Source organism: Dermacentor albipictus, chromosome 10 (genome assembly GCF_038994185.2).
Source record: "Dermacentor albipictus isolate Rhodes 1998 colony chromosome 10, USDA_Dalb.pri_finalv2, whole genome shotgun sequence".
Lineage (NCBI taxonomy): Eukaryota > Metazoa > Arthropoda > Arachnida > Ixodida > Ixodidae > Dermacentor > Dermacentor albipictus.
Window position 1 is genome coordinate 6552523 of NC_091830.1, and position 15189 is coordinate 6567711.

Below are 15189 nucleotides of genomic sequence, written 5' to 3' on the forward strand. Positions count from 1 at the left end.
GAACCAACCGAATCAAGCCGAAGCCAAAGCTCTGTAGCTGCGGCGCCTGCGCGCCGCATTCCCGCTAAAGCTTTGATTTAGGTGGAAGTCGGCGTTGAAGAGACGACGAATGAACCTTCGCCACGACGAGACGTGTACGCGTACCCTACATACGAGTGCTGTTACTTGTGAAGTGCTAATGCCCGAACATCGTAGCCGGTTGCTTCCCGCGTGATACATCTCGGCGACGCAACGTAAGCAAATCGAATAAACTGACGCTGTGGCAGTATGTCATCACAAGATCAAGACGAGTGCAGCAACAGTTGCAGAGCTGCGGACGCATCTTCGGAGGACAACGAGTTCGTACAGGCGATCAAAATTGAAGGCTCTCGCTATTTCCTCCACACCGTAGCAAAGCCCTCTGCCGCAAAGCCGACGGAGTACGAGCTCGTACTTGGCGACGGTCATCATTGTTTCAGCGGCCACGTGCAGATCCCCGATGGGTCAGAAGAGACGGCGCGTGCATTCGACGCAGCGCTCACCTCGGGCGGTCGCGATTTCGTTTACCGTCTCAAGCCGGCCGGCGAAGAGCAAGCTCGCTTCTCGTGGCTGCGACGGGTGTCGCACGGAATGCTGTCCCGAATAAACGAAACGCTGCTGCGGCGCGACGACGACGGTGGCCCCAGGTTGCTCGAGGCTGCACTGCGCATCGTGGAACAGCGCGACGCGAACCTGGCCCGACTGCGCGACGAGCTCCAGAGGACGCAGGCCGAGCAGGCGCGGACACTGGAAGCCCTGCAAAGGTACCAGCTGACGTCGTTCAAGCGTTCTTGCGGTCTGTTACACCCGCTCGACCAGGAGGCCGACCTCGCGTTTGTGTTTTTTGGTACACTGGGAGGAAACTGCGCCGAGTAAAGGAGAGGGAAAATAGCTACGATGGTTGACGATGAGAACAGCAGCAGTAGTACGTGAACACTTGTGTCGCAACCTTGAGTTACCACTCCCCTATGTCTCAAGAACGCGCGCACGCGAAATTTTATCAGTCACTCCGTCGCGTAAATACAGACATGTTACGCGTTTGAGGCGGGATATCATCCGGAGAGCTTTACACGCCAAGGTTCTGCCAGAGCGTCTCGAACCGAACGCTGTTACCATTCGCGGATACCATTGCAGGAGCGTGCGCCTCAAGGAGGAATTGGAAACCGAGCTGTACGCGAAGTTCAGCCTGGTGCTCAACGCGAAGAAGCGCTTCATCCGCGACCGGACCGCGACAGGACAGACCGCCGAAGTGGACGGAGCCGCTGCCAGCACCTCTGCCAGCCCGCCGGCGTCCGTGCCCGATCTGCTGGACCGGCTAGTGTCAGGACAGTAAGGCATCACTATATGATGCTATGGCCACTAAGTATGTGACCCATCCTTGTGCGGCTGCCTGCAGCCATTGTGGTGCCTGTGCTAGCATTGTGAATTTCACACACATCAAACAGTATGCATAAAATACTGCACATTTTGAAGTTATGTATTCTGTGTTCCTGTAGTATAAAGCTAACTTGAGCTTTATCAGCTGTATGCTGCATGCAGCATGCATGCAGCATAACTTCTGCATAATGCTGCATGCATAATGCTGCATGCAGCATAACTTCTGGTAAGCACACTGCATGCAGAGCCACATTTCAGAGGCACATCGGGTACCCAAACGACCCCTCACAAATTGGCTATGCAAAATGTATGGCACCGACTTCTTGTAGGAGATTGGTAAGGCAGACTGGCTTTAATCAGGTGGAAACACAAAACTAGGATGGCTGTCACAAGGCTACTGTATGTGCTTTCTGGCAGCAGTCCAATATGTGCACAGATTACACCACAGTATGCTCAACCTTTATGGTGAACATGAACAAGGTGGCGTCACACCTGTGCCAGGTATTCAGTAAACCTCACAACTTCTGAAGGGCATCATTTAATAACTTTGCTGTAACAGTATGGAAGAGCAAGCACTGCAACGATTGTCCCGTCAACAGCTGCTTCACTGGTGTTTTCCACCTGAGGGAGATTGCTCCAAGTGTCTTCCATGCTGGGCACGAGCATGCACAAAGATGAAACCTTTGTCGAAAATGAAACAGGCACGCACAACACAAGTGACCATGTGCTTTTCTTTTTTTTTCTTTCGGATGAGTGAAGAGGAAGGCGGGTGATTCAGATGTACTTGGTCCGTGTGAGTGCTTTCTCGGCATGGGTAGGGTCTGTGAATTTGGACCAGTCTGTCTGGCCCACAACAAAGCCAATGTCCCTCATACGCTTCTGTTGTTTACTCTCCTCTATGTCAGCCCACCGCACCTGCATAAAGACATCTCGTAAACAATGCTGCCAGGTGAGGCAAATGACATCAGCACTCACTCGTTTTTTGCCCGGCTCACTATGTCGTTCCTCATAGTCATCGGGCAACTGTAGATAGTCATCCATGGAGGTGTGTTTAAGCTTCTGGCTACTCAGGCCATCCAGCTTTACTGCAAGAAGAGGACGGCGTCAGTGCCGCAAGGTAGCGTTGACTTTGCAGCAATGTACATACAGAGTCGCTCTCCGCTGCTTGTAGTATCTGTCATCAGCTCCCACCGGCTCGGCTTGTGGACCTGTGCAAATACTCAGGTAACATTCGAGCTAGCTCCCTTCCCGAGCCGCAATAATACTCACGGGCTCGTCCTCCTCCTCCTCGTCTTCAGGTGCAGCATCATTGCCATTACCACCGCCATCGCCATCACCACCACCCACACTGTCTTCAGTGTCGGCTGGGGGCAGCTCTCCATCCTGCGCTCAGAAAGTTGCACGTTCTAGGCATCCACGGCCTTTGTCACAGAAAACAGAACTACTCAAGGTGATCAAAAGTGGTCGAACAAGGCATGTCTTGGGCTGAAACCAATCTTTCAACAAGGGGACCTATCTTCGTCAGAGCTTGATGAAAACAGGTTCTACTGTCGAAATGTTGGCTCTGCAGACCTCCCTTGTTTGATCATGGTTGATCATTATATAGCCTCATATATGAGATGGTAGCCGTGTAGGCTTTTATTTTCGCTTTTTAATATTTACATTGTGACATAATGTCTGAGAAAAGCATGGTCAAAGCATGGCCTCTCCAAGGTCAGACAACAGCAATGGTAGCAAAAAAGCAGCACAATCAAAACAAGCAGAAGGGTCTTCACCATTCAATACGGAGTACCTGAGGTGTCAGTCAGACAAATGCAGGACAGTTGCAGCACAAATGACGCAATCCTGTTTTTTTTTATTATTATTATTAATATTATTTCTTTAAGGCAACACCCTACCCCAGGCCTTCAACGCAATTTGGTGTTGAAGGCATTGTCCTGTCTAAGAGACATGCTGTTCCTTACCATGTCTTCCATCTCATTGAGTAGTACACTGCAGTCAAGTCGGGGGTATTGCCTGGGTGCTGGCTCCCAGGAGTCCACAATCTGTAGAAGAGAGACACAGTGAGCGGCTGCCCAGACATGGTAGCCTGGTCGTCAATGTGTACCCGTCGGATGTCCTCAAGGGAGCGGCCATGCACGTTGCGCCTGTGGCACTCCTCGGGATCTAGGCAGTCTGGCTCGCAGACGTACACTTGGAACCCATTCTGGCGTGCATAGCCTGAAAATTGCTCCAGCTGCTGTACCCGTGCCAGCACCGCATCAACAAGCACAAATGAGAAAAGTCGGCCATCCACTGTCTTGCGGAACGACTTCAGCAGGCTGCTAAAATACACGTCCTCCATGTCTGCCTCATACTCGTACCGGAATTCCTGGTGGCCGGGAAAAAGGGACAGTGCCATTCATAAATGACAAGGAGCCTTTGGTACAGGAGAACACGCAACAACCAAACCTCGTCTGCAGTACCCATTGACACAGATGCTACTGATATCTCATTCTTCAATGGCTGTCCCAACAAGTTGTCACATAACCATTGAGAGTGCTTACGCACAGTTCTTTAGAAGAGGCACATGCTGGTTTGACAATGGGAAACTAACCACAAGGAAAGCAATCCCCGCACTGGTGCAAATCTATGCACTCTAGTGGCTGAAGTGGCAGCATGCCATATCACATTATTTTCTAACGTCGACTTGCTCTGACTTCGGTAGCTGCTGATTACCATAGCTGATCAAACTTCTCTGGGTCTGCTGAGCACAACACTATTCTAAAAGAATTCACTAAGCACCATTTCTGTTAGGAAGCATTTCCTCTGACAAAACAAGCCCATTTAAAGCATCACACTTTCTCCCAACGTAAAAAAAAACAAATTGCAGTCATTTGTGTCCAATTTTGACAAACAATCACAATTTTCATTAATTTTGTGGGTAATTCCTTACTCTAACTCCTCCTGCCAGACACCTTTTTGATAGAAAAGCACCAAGCAAGCAATATTAATTCTTCCAAGAATCATGGCAGCCATCCTAAACACACAATCACAGACCAAAAAGAGCATGGCATTTTCATTAATGTAGCTCCGAGTCGCACAATTTTTATTTTTGTATGAGTCTAACTTCTGTCTTCTGTTCCCAAGCTTCAACACTACAACCACCATTCATCAGCAGGTAGTGCCCAATTTACAACTCTTCGCTTTCATAACAGCATGTGAATCCTCGAGGGATCCTAAATATAGGTCATATGTGGAGCTACTCGCCTTTCGTTTGACACGCTTGCCTGTGTCGGGATCAAGCTCGGACACCTCCACTTCCTGCATGAAGTAGTCATCAAGGGCAAGTACCCGCGGCGCTACACTTCCGGCAGCACCCATCTCACGCTCCTTTAGGAGCCGTGTCAGGTATGACTTGCCCGAGCCTGGCGGGCCACGCACAACCACGCACAGAAGTGGCGGACGTGACTCGCGGCCAGGCAGCCCCAGCAGGTCCTCAACAGAGATGACTTGCGGTTCTGGAGGCGCAGGTGGCGGTGCTGGTGGTTCTGGGGTACTATGACGACTGCCACAATCCCTGAATGCCGGTGGAAGTGCCAGGTCGTCAATGATTGGCAAGCGCTCGCGGAATGCTGCTCCATGACCATAGTCCATCACTGCACCAGCCAGAAGCAGGAAGGAGCTCTGTTGGAAAAACTTGCCAACCACATTAAAGTGGTGCTAAAATGGAATATAAGGTTGAGCTGCATTGGTAAATTACAGATCTTACATCTGCTATTGCCACGAGAGGAAGCTCTGTAAGCCAGAAGACAAGAGGCAATAAGTTCCCGTACTGGTTCCTCATGTCGTGGATTTTCGGATTGTTTACGCAGGTCAAGTTAGGTAGCAATGATGCACCAGCACACTGAAACTTCAGAGTAAAATTCAAAAAAAGGGTTTGGTTCTTATTTTTATTACTAACCAACATTCTTGTGCTAGAGGAATGAATATAAGGGTTATTAAAAAATACTTAGTCTAAACTGGTTTGGTTTCACTCTATGCACCACTATTCTAGTTAGCAAGCCAACATACCAGGGCACCAAATCTCATCTGCTTGTTTTTGTGGCTTTACACAAACATCAACAATGCCATGGCCACCACCTTACCTTTGGGTAGTTGCCTTTTCTCCTCTGCGCTCTTCCCATGGCCATAGTCAAATGACTCGAACCTCGCTGCGCAGAGCAAACAATGGGCGTTAGCCTAGACCAGTCAACAACCAATCTAAATTTTGTGCGCATGCTTTGTACAAGTTGCATGGAAGTCTTTGCTGGTTTAATGCAGGTGGCTTGCATTAATCTGACCATGACAAGAAATATCACATTGGCCATAATTACCTAAGGTTCAAATGAAGGGTTAGCGTGGTTAAAATTACACTAACTAAACATTAATGAAAGTAAGTAGTAGCAGATGCACTGCTGCTACTTCTAAGAGCTGGGAAAGCATTTCCATATGGAAATCACAAATATGAGCTACAAAGACCTGGTACTTATCTCGATGCACCTCCATTGTTCTTTGCAGCTACTTATGCTTCAACCTGACTATATCTGAGCTATGCTTTATTTGTAGCCTGCATTTGCAACACTTACCTACCTACCCTTTTTAGGATAATATAGGTCTTAACAGTTAATTGTGGGCTCTTCTAGCAAGTAGGCCTTTCTCTGATGCCTTTCAACTGTTCTGACATATGGAAGTGCATTAGTTATTAAAAGTGAAGCTGTGTGGTGCAACACTATGTTTAAACTGTTATATGCATCTGGTACTGCTAATGCCATTCTACAGTACTTCTTAGCACACTAGTTTTACTTTCACATGCTTGCCTACTCTTTGGCCAGTTTTACCAGGAAGATATTTTGCAGCCTAGGAGACTTACCACAAAGCAGTACAGGCTTTTGCGCAAGCCTAATGTTTCAATTTTTTTTTTAAATAAATGTTCATTATTAACTAGTGCAATGTTGCCTGTTCATTTTCAAGGCAGAGTAACACCTTGTAGCTCATTGGCTGTACTCACATGAAAGCATGCATGTATTTGCATAACCAGACCTTTCCCAAGGATCAATGAAGATGGTTTTGTGGACCTGGTGTTGCGATGTGGTCATAGAAAATTGTGCTTGCATGTGTTTCACTGGCAAACTGTACTGCACAATATGCAAACAGCACCTATAGCTAAACCTTTACTTTGGCACTTACATTAAAGCACTTACTTAACCTTATATTGCACAAGTGCTTTTTTAGATTTAGACAGTTTTGGCAAATAGTTTACCTGTACCCTCTAGCATCTGCTAGAACAAGAGATTCTAGCTGCTGGGCTATGTGAGCCACACTTGCAGCTGTTGACAATAGTGAGAAATATCACATTGCCTCAGTGTGGCTATGAGATGCTACCTGCCTGTACCTGCATCCGCTGGCTCTGCACTGTTGCGAAGCAGTGCTGCCACTGTTTCATATTTTCTTTGTTTAGGGACACCAAAAATCAAGGCCCAGGAAAGATTTCAACTCCGCTGCATTCAGCAGATTGCAGTTGAGAGATACACTTGACTTTTTCCACCATAAAATTAGGAATGCTAAATGCTGATGCTCTATGTTCCTGTGTAACCACATGCGTAACTTCTTTTGAAGAGCCCATTTGGTGGAAGGAGTGAGGTTTTCGGCACTGCAGACTTTAGCACATTTGGCCAAGCATAACTGAAACACTAGTCTGCCTCTTGAACCAGGCTAGTACTGCTGCTATCACAGATGCTTGCACAGAAGTATTGATTGTTGCATTGCTAGGAGTACCACGTGCACATCATTGTTCCAGCTAAAGCACTGGCTGATGCCTGAATATCCCACCAAGGTTGAATTTTGTAGTAGGTCCAGTTTATTAGGTTACATTTTCAAAGATTTGCTTGCCCGTTTCCTTCACAGTATAAAAGCCGAAGTGGCTATCCTCTGCAACGATGCCACTGAAGCTAATGGTGTTTTTGCTACAGTGGAACGGTGGCGCCATCTGTCACTGCTATGGTAAAAAGTACACTTCACCATAATGGTCCCAGATGGTGCCACTGTTCCATGGTACCAAGATTAAATTTTTTAGTTGCTCTTGCTACATACAATGCGCACTTTGGATTTATTATGGATGAAACGGGGTAAAGTATGCTTGTAAACTTGGTATTAAGGTGGACCCACTACAAAATACAAGCGTGTGAAATTTAGAGCCAAAATCAGCAAGCAGTTTAAGTGGAACAGTTATGTGCACTTGGTGCTTATAGTAATGCATCACTCAGTACATCAGCACAAGTGCATCTATGTGAGAGCGCAACTTTTCAGAAGTAGCACCTCCTAGCCTCAAAGTACTACAGTCATGCCTCCCCAGTGCAGTGTAAGCAGTGCTCTTGTTGACATACCTGACTTTTTGTACCCCTTGATCTCCTGTACAGTATATGGACACTGACCACTGTACAGGTGTGCAAGGGGGTAGGACACTTTTGGCAAACACTGTTTTGCACAAATGCAGATGCAGGTTCTTTATTTATTATTTGTGCTAGGCGTGGCAACTCACGATGAGAGGTGCTGTGGTCCGATTGCCAAGAGCAGTACTGTTGTGTTACAATCTGAAACTTGGAGCTTAATTCCATGTTCGTGGCTTGATGATAGGCAGATGCAACTGAATGTGTTACTAGATGCCCTGCCAAAACAGCCCTCTAATCTAGGCGTCGTTACCAGAGGGAGTGACCCATGGTCACAAATGACTCATCACCAAGAATTCCACAGCTGACATTGCTAATGAATGCCCTTGCTGCTGATTTACCTCAAACTGCTCCAGAAGCATGCTGAGCTGTTCTAAACTTCAGCACTGAAAGGCTGGTTTCTAAGCTTGCCTACACAAACCTTTGCCAGGTGCCAGAAGCCTAAAGGCCAAGTTGCATGCGAGGAGCATCTTCCGTGACATGAAAAATATACTCATCACCAGTGCTAAAATGAAGTGCCATAGAAATAGGCCCTACAATTGGTGCAAGCACCATTAATGGTGTCTAGGCAATTATCAATGAAACTTTTGAAGTATTAGCCTCTTCTACGTTGAAGTTGAATTCTTTCACCTAGATTAATGTTCTGCTTACACGTACTATACTGTGCTGCCTGCTGTTTCTCAAAGCATTTAAAAAAAGGGCATAATTATCACAAGCTTTGTCATCAAACTAAAGAGAGGGGCCCTGTAGCATCATATTGCCTCTTCTCATTTTATACGATTATTCTAGCTAACCACAGCTCATTTCTGAACTTAATGGCATTCAGCACATGAAAGATCACATTAGTATATAAATTAGCTCAGCTTAACATTACCCAGTATGTCACTGCATCCTATTAAAGCAAACCTCATATTGATAATCTTGAGAACGAGCCTTTTGTTTCGCATCGGGGAGTTGCATCAGGTCACCCTTAGTTTGGCCACGCAGTTTATGACTTGCATACTGCCCGCCTGTGAGCTAAACACCAAGCCCGAACATTAGGTTTACTCTGTGAAGAGCTTTCAGAGATTTTCAATGCTTAATCTCAAACAAAGGCCCCTTAATCCTACAAACTGCCCAGTAATTATGAGAAGCTTATCATATAGGGAAGTATTAGTACTGCCATGAAATACTGTGCTATCAATACGGCTGCAAAACTTTTTTGCCCACCAAGCCATTACACAAAGCTGCTAATTTGATTCAAATGTTCATGCAGCATCTTTTTCTTCTTAATTTACATATCCACAAGAATGTTTAAATGAGTACTGATATAAAATTCTCATTTTTTAATTTTTATTTTGCACTATGCGAAGGTTAGAACCCTCTGCACCTTAGAAAAACTACCGGCAAGTGCCCTAAATAATTTACTACAAAGCTTGTTTCTACAGACCAGCTTCGGTTACCCTGGAGGTGGACATATCATGACACCACAAAGCAGCGCCTAGCTCCGTTCCTGGAACCCATCACAGTAGCTTAGTGGCTATGGCGTTGCACTGCTGAGCTCAAGGTCCCGGGTTCTATTCAATCCGTAGCAGCCGCATCCAGGTGGGGAAGAAATGGAAAAATACTTGTTTACTTATATTTAGGTGCACATTAAAGAACCTCATTCCGTAGACACACTACACTACAATGTTTCAATAACGCCCAAACAGCACCCCTGAGTCTCTTGTCATTTTCTTACATCTTTCACACCAGTAAGATGGTCCTCACAGCAACTACTGCAACCTTATGTGGTTAAACTGGCACCGGACACTACTTTATGCCTGTATTTGACCAACTAGTAGAGGCAGTACTTCCACTGACCTGTATAATTGCAGCTGCATAATGTCATGCTCCATATCAGCTAATTGCATGCAACAGTCTGGTAGCACAGCAAAAAAAAGTGTGCGGCATATTTAGAATCTCTCTCTGGATCAAACAGAGGAAACATTCCCTTAAAAATCTCATATAAAGGTATGACACAGTGGAGCGCAGTGAAGTATTAGAGACGGCTGGTGGTACTAGCTAAAGGCCAACTACAACAAAACTTCACATTTATCTAAATTGGTTTAAATGAGTAGCCTACTACTGAAGCACTCTGCAAAGCTGCAGAGCTCTTAATTGTCTAATCTTCTTAATAGCCTTTGAATGGCAACTGAGCCTTTGTTTGGCAACAAACAATACGTGCATCTCATGGTTAGAGGATATGGTACACATCGCATACCATGGCCTTGGCAATTTTCAGTGTGTGACCTGCATAGAGTTTCTCACTTTATTACCTAGAAAGAAATCTGACGCTGCTGCGCTGTGGTATGCATGGGAATGCTGGTATAATCAGGCTTCGGATTGGCATCGTTCTTGGAGAACCAGGACATTTTGAAGGCACGCCTGGCAAGCACTGTTCCGTCTGTCCCAATGATTCATTTTCTACTAAAACGACACGCAAAAAGCTGTTTTAGCTTTATTATTACACAAAAACAGGTTCTCTTTTACAGAGAACTTGTTATTGCATGTACAATTATATGAAACGTAATAAGTATCAGCGGGCCGCTAAAGTTGGAGGGCAAACGACAAGATTCCTGCTTGTTTTGCAACAGTTTGTAGTCTGTTATTGCTTTTTTTCACTTGGTTATGCATTGTAGGTGAGTAAACTTCACTGGAAAATGTAGTATGTGTTAATGGAAACATTTTATGAAAATTTTAGTTTAAGAACGCGTTATTTGAGTAGCCATATCCAAGCTTTATACGAAGCCTTTAGACCAGCCAACACAAGCTTTGCAGACACATGTACCATCATTCACATGACGGCACAGCGCCCCTTAGGAAACTCTCATAGACGGTGGTGCCAGATTTCCCTCTAGGTGTTAGTCAGAAACTCTATGGTCACCTGCACCCCCTAATCTCAAAGACCATGCCAAGGGCTTGCCCTGGTTCTCAACCTTTTGGATCCTGTCTCATTTCTGGCGAGCACCAAAAACAAGTTTTTTTTTCAGTTTTGATATAAATTTCTATTTTAGAATGCTTTTTCTGGAACATCCACTTGTATTTCAGAAAGTAAAATTTTGCACAAAAGCTGCTATATATCCTATCTGAAGCTAGGCCTCCTACATGGTCAAAAACTGTGTTGCAGTTGGCCCTTAAATGAGAGACAGACTTATTTTCAAAATCAAAGTATCCAACGATCAAAGCAATCCCCTTGAATTTCGACACCCAACTACATATCATATAGTTGAAATAAAGAACTACTTTCGTACCTCCTTTTGCTTCTATGTTACAAATACTTGCAACAATTAGCTCTTAAGCTCATTAAATTGTTTCAATTCGAATGTGGAATGCTTAACAAGCTACCATTGACAAGCGAGCAAGCAACTCTAAAACAGACATATGCATCAGGTAATGCAACCTGCAAGCTAGTTGCCTGAAATTATGCATTTGCAGCATTGCATGAAACTGCTGACAAGGAGCATGGCTTCTACCTCTCGGCTATGAGCTGGGGCACTGAAAAGTTTCTACTGCAACCCTGGAAATGTCTTCCGTCTTTAGTCTTACTTTTTTTTCCCGCATAACTTTGAAAACTTCGGAATGTATGCTTCTAGTGAACCGACGCATTACAGTTGTATTAAACATTGACATGCTTCGCTTAGTGCTGTCAGCAAGCCAAACTATCGGAATGAAATTTAAGCAGTACAATTTTCAGAATGACCTTTTCGGAGTACTCTCTGCAATTTAAGCTTTTAGGCTTTATAAAGGAATGAATACCATATTTACACGATTCTAGCATGCACCTTTCTTGGCTAAAAAGAGAGTTCGAATTTGCGTGCCCGTTGCAATCGTAGCTAATTCTACTCATCAGAAACAAAACTGATTCTTAATTTTAAAAAACACTCAATGCACCGTAGCTAGCCGCACTGCCATTAAACTTTTTTTTTCATGCTTTAATTTGCACTTTGAATTTTCTAGTTTTCTGCATGTGTGGCATTTCTAATGCATTAGATGAAACTAAAGATGACTTTCTGTGGTCGGTAGACAGCGAAAATGAGGTGTCATCGGACTCCGATGGAGACTAGGCTAGGACTAGATTAGGCTGTGCGCATGTCTGTTTACCTTTGTACATTCCGTAAAATTGTTTTACGCGGTATGAGTCGACTCAGATTTCATTACTTGATGTGCCCAGTATAATCAGCATCAAGTTATTTTTTGGTTATGTTGGTGGTAATATAACCGTATCTTACAATCGGAGGTGCGGTAGAATCGTGCAAATAGGTACTAAAGCCACGGCCGGCATGAAAAGTGTATACAAGATGACCTAACCAGGGTTGCTCAATGGTTAAGCAATGATGGTAATTTCAGATTTTCAGCAGTTGACAATTTTCTACTAGTTGTCTACTGAGAGGATGAGCACGACTACTTAGCCACTATGTTTAGAGTTCTCAAAACATGCAAGTAATATTTTGACTAGCTGCAAAGATACTTAAACCCATTAATTTTTGTGTTTTCAATTGCCTTGATGGCAAAAACTAACTAGCAATCGAAGGCTTATGCAACTATCTTCAAGAACACAAGAGGCGTGTGCAATGCAATTTATTGCAGTTATGACAAACTTGAAATATGGCTTTGTCAGCCAGATGAGTTACTGTTGTCAATGGCGTACCACACAGGATTTTTTTTTTTTTCCATGCGAGGAGTCTGGAGAGTCCAAAAGCACTTATAGCGGTCTCCGTTGAGCTGCCGGATCTCGGAAAGAGTACAGTTTCACTACCCAACGCAATATTTGTTACACAACTAACTGTGTAAGGATGCCAATTCTGTCCAGTAAGAAAGCTGAAAATTTGACTAGTTTAAGTTTGTAGCAACAGCTTGTCTCATTACATTGCTTAGAAGTAAGAGACTTTTCTGCCAGGTTGGCCATAGACAAGTTATTCAGTCTCCTGAACTACTGTTTTTAACATTACGAGTTTTAAATCATAACTGCTTTTATGTTACATTATTTCACATAATGGGTTTTACATTATGGCTTTATGCAGAATCATCTTAATGTTCAGCACTCTTATGCTTATGTTCACCATGTATAAATAGCATTTCATTAAACTGCAAGTAGCATTTAACAGGTTTGTGTTATATGACACATGAAGGATGCACAATTAAACAGCTTCTACTGAAGGCTTGTGCTGAACAGGAATTAGGGGTGTGTGAACAGTGATATTTGAGGCCAAATCGAATAGCGCCAGAAGCTGAATAGAATATTGAATAGTTTTCTAATAATGAACAGCTGTTATCGCAATTAATATAAAACAATGTTCACATCCTAGTATTCTAAAAGTTAGCAAGTTTCTGTCATTAAATAGCATGTTACAAAACATTTATTAAAAGCACAAATGGAGTATTAGGAGCAAACAAGTAGTTTCTTCGCATACACAGGACTGTTCAGAGAGTGCAAGTGATCGCTGTATAGCCTGTGAAGTATGGCTACCTAAGCGACATAGCCTGTACCACCACAGAAGTTCTCATGTTTTATGTCTATACTACGGCTGCGGTAGTCAAAACTTACGGTACTTTTGCTCCAATTTCATGTTTAATTGGGCACAGTTGAAGTTTTGAAACAGTCAAGAAGTATTAGAAAAATTTTGCATTTAAGAATAGCGACTATTTGATTTGTTATTCTAAAGTTTCGAATATTCGCACACCCCTAACAGGAATCATTAAGTTACAGGAGTTGAGATTTGCTTTTGCCAACATTACTATAGGTGCAACATATCACTGCTAGATTTACACCACTGTACACAAATGAACTGCACCTTTAAACATCATATTTGCAATTATGGCCAGTGTTGCAATATCAGGATAAGTTGACAATATACTCAAAGCTATGCCACGTGGATAACCACTGCTTGCTCTCGGTCTAAGCAAATGGGTGCAATACTTTTATGTGTGCCTCCTGATTTGGAGCAGCAGAAATTACTTTTTAAAACGAAAGTGACTCCCTTTACGAGAAACACTTTTAATATGATGTCTATGACTTGGCACACACATCAAGGATCTTCATTTAGTTCCCACAGATAAAGTAAACTTTCGCTTAGTAAAGATTGTAGTAAGACCAACTGACCTTTACCGTTATTTCATGTTCGCCTCAAAGGGAGTCTGCTTTAGACTAATGTGCTAGAAGAGCAAGCAAATATTTTTAAAATGACGATGGTGCCAATTAGTTTCACCTGTATAGTAATACAGTCAAACCTCGACATAACAAACACGGTACAACGAATTGTAAGATTTAATGACTTAAATGCAGAAATTTCCTTGCTCATATCAGCATGCAATGAATGTGCTAGTAAAGAATATTGGATATAATTAGGGTGTTTTCGTGTCAAATGCGACTTTATTACAACAAGGTTTGACTGTAATACAGTACTGCTGCACGAATGGCTTACATTTTTCGCTTACGTGATGTTCTTTCTCCTTCTTTTGGAAGGTATGTTTTGCCAACTGCTTACTGTTGTGCATGTGTACAGTGGTAGCATATCCAAGTATCGTCCCTGTATAGATTGTCCTCAGTTTGAGTCCTCTCAAATTTCTTTATAGACTTCTGACTGATTTAGGGTCTCTTAGAGACGAGGCTCCCTAGCGCAGCACGAGTGCCTGCAGACAGACACCGCACGACGTGGGGAGAGTGCCAGAGGCACTTTGCCCCCCCCGCGCTGCCCCTCCCCCCCAAGCCCCTCTGCCCAGCAACTCCATGCAATGGATGTGGCCGCAGAGGGGGCCCGAGGGAAGACAGCGTGTCTCTCTGCTGGTAGACAACATACATGAGAGGCCCTTTATTCGCAACGATGGCCGGCTGCTACTTGGCTTTACCTCCTCCAGGCAGGTCGGCTGGCCGATGACCGTAGTCAATCACTTCGGGCTCCCACGGTGCCTCTGGCGGCTCCTCTGCCCTGGCCAGAGTCAGCCCCCCAGAAGAAGAGGAACAGAGCGTCACACACACACAGGAAGAGGGCACAGGCATGAGAAGAGAACGAGAAGCAGAAGGCTTCCATCCAAGCCTTTCCAAGTGTGCCCCCTCAGTGCCGTGCTATCTCCACAGCTCTCTCTTTGGAAGTCCGGCAAAAAGTGCGCACCCAGTGGTGGCAACACTGGCAGATTTGCGAGCAATGCTTTCAACATGGCTTATTTTGTTACGATGGGAAATGCAAGCACGTGGCCTGAGCACAATGAGCACCGAATTGTAGCTGTTTATGTGGACATCAGAGCAGACTGTCTGTCTGTATGACGACTCTACATCAACCTGTTTGGTACCTGCTACTTCGTTGTGACA

At 44.4% G+C, this 15189-nt stretch overlaps 2 protein-coding genes across 2 annotated transcripts in view; one reads left to right on the top strand and one right to left on the bottom strand.

Annotated features, from left to right (window-relative positions):
* Window positions 1-58: 58 nt before the first annotated feature.
* Window positions 59-1490, top strand: LOC139051047 (uncharacterized). Its single transcript, XM_070528092.1, has 2 exons — window positions 59-782; window positions 1153-1490. The coding sequence occupies exons 1-2, from the start codon at window positions 268-270 to the stop codon at window positions 1349-1351; spliced, it is 714 nt and encodes a 237-aa protein (XP_070384193.1). The 5' UTR covers window positions 59-267; the 3' UTR covers window positions 1352-1490.
* Window positions 1491-1917: 427 nt separating this feature from the next.
* The window catches only part of LOC139051041 (YLP motif-containing protein 1-like), a 71249-nt gene continuing 57977 nt past the window's right edge, over window positions 1918-15189 (bottom strand). Inside the window, exons 9-17 of the mRNA XM_070528076.1 lie at window positions 14730-14809; window positions 5523-5588; window positions 4645-5033; window positions 3503-3766; window positions 3360-3440; window positions 2665-2778; window positions 2543-2603; window positions 2371-2480; window positions 1918-2310 (exon numbers count right to left, since the gene is read on the bottom strand). Coding sequence (XP_070384177.1) covers window positions 2170-2310; window positions 2371-2480; window positions 2543-2603; window positions 2665-2778; window positions 3360-3440; window positions 3503-3766; window positions 4645-5033; window positions 5523-5588; window positions 14730-14809 — 1306 coding nt within the window. The 3' untranslated portion in view covers window positions 1918-2169. The remainder of the gene's footprint in view (window positions 2311-2370; window positions 2481-2542; window positions 2604-2664; window positions 2779-3359; window positions 3441-3502; window positions 3767-4644; window positions 5034-5522; window positions 5589-14729; window positions 14810-15189) is intronic.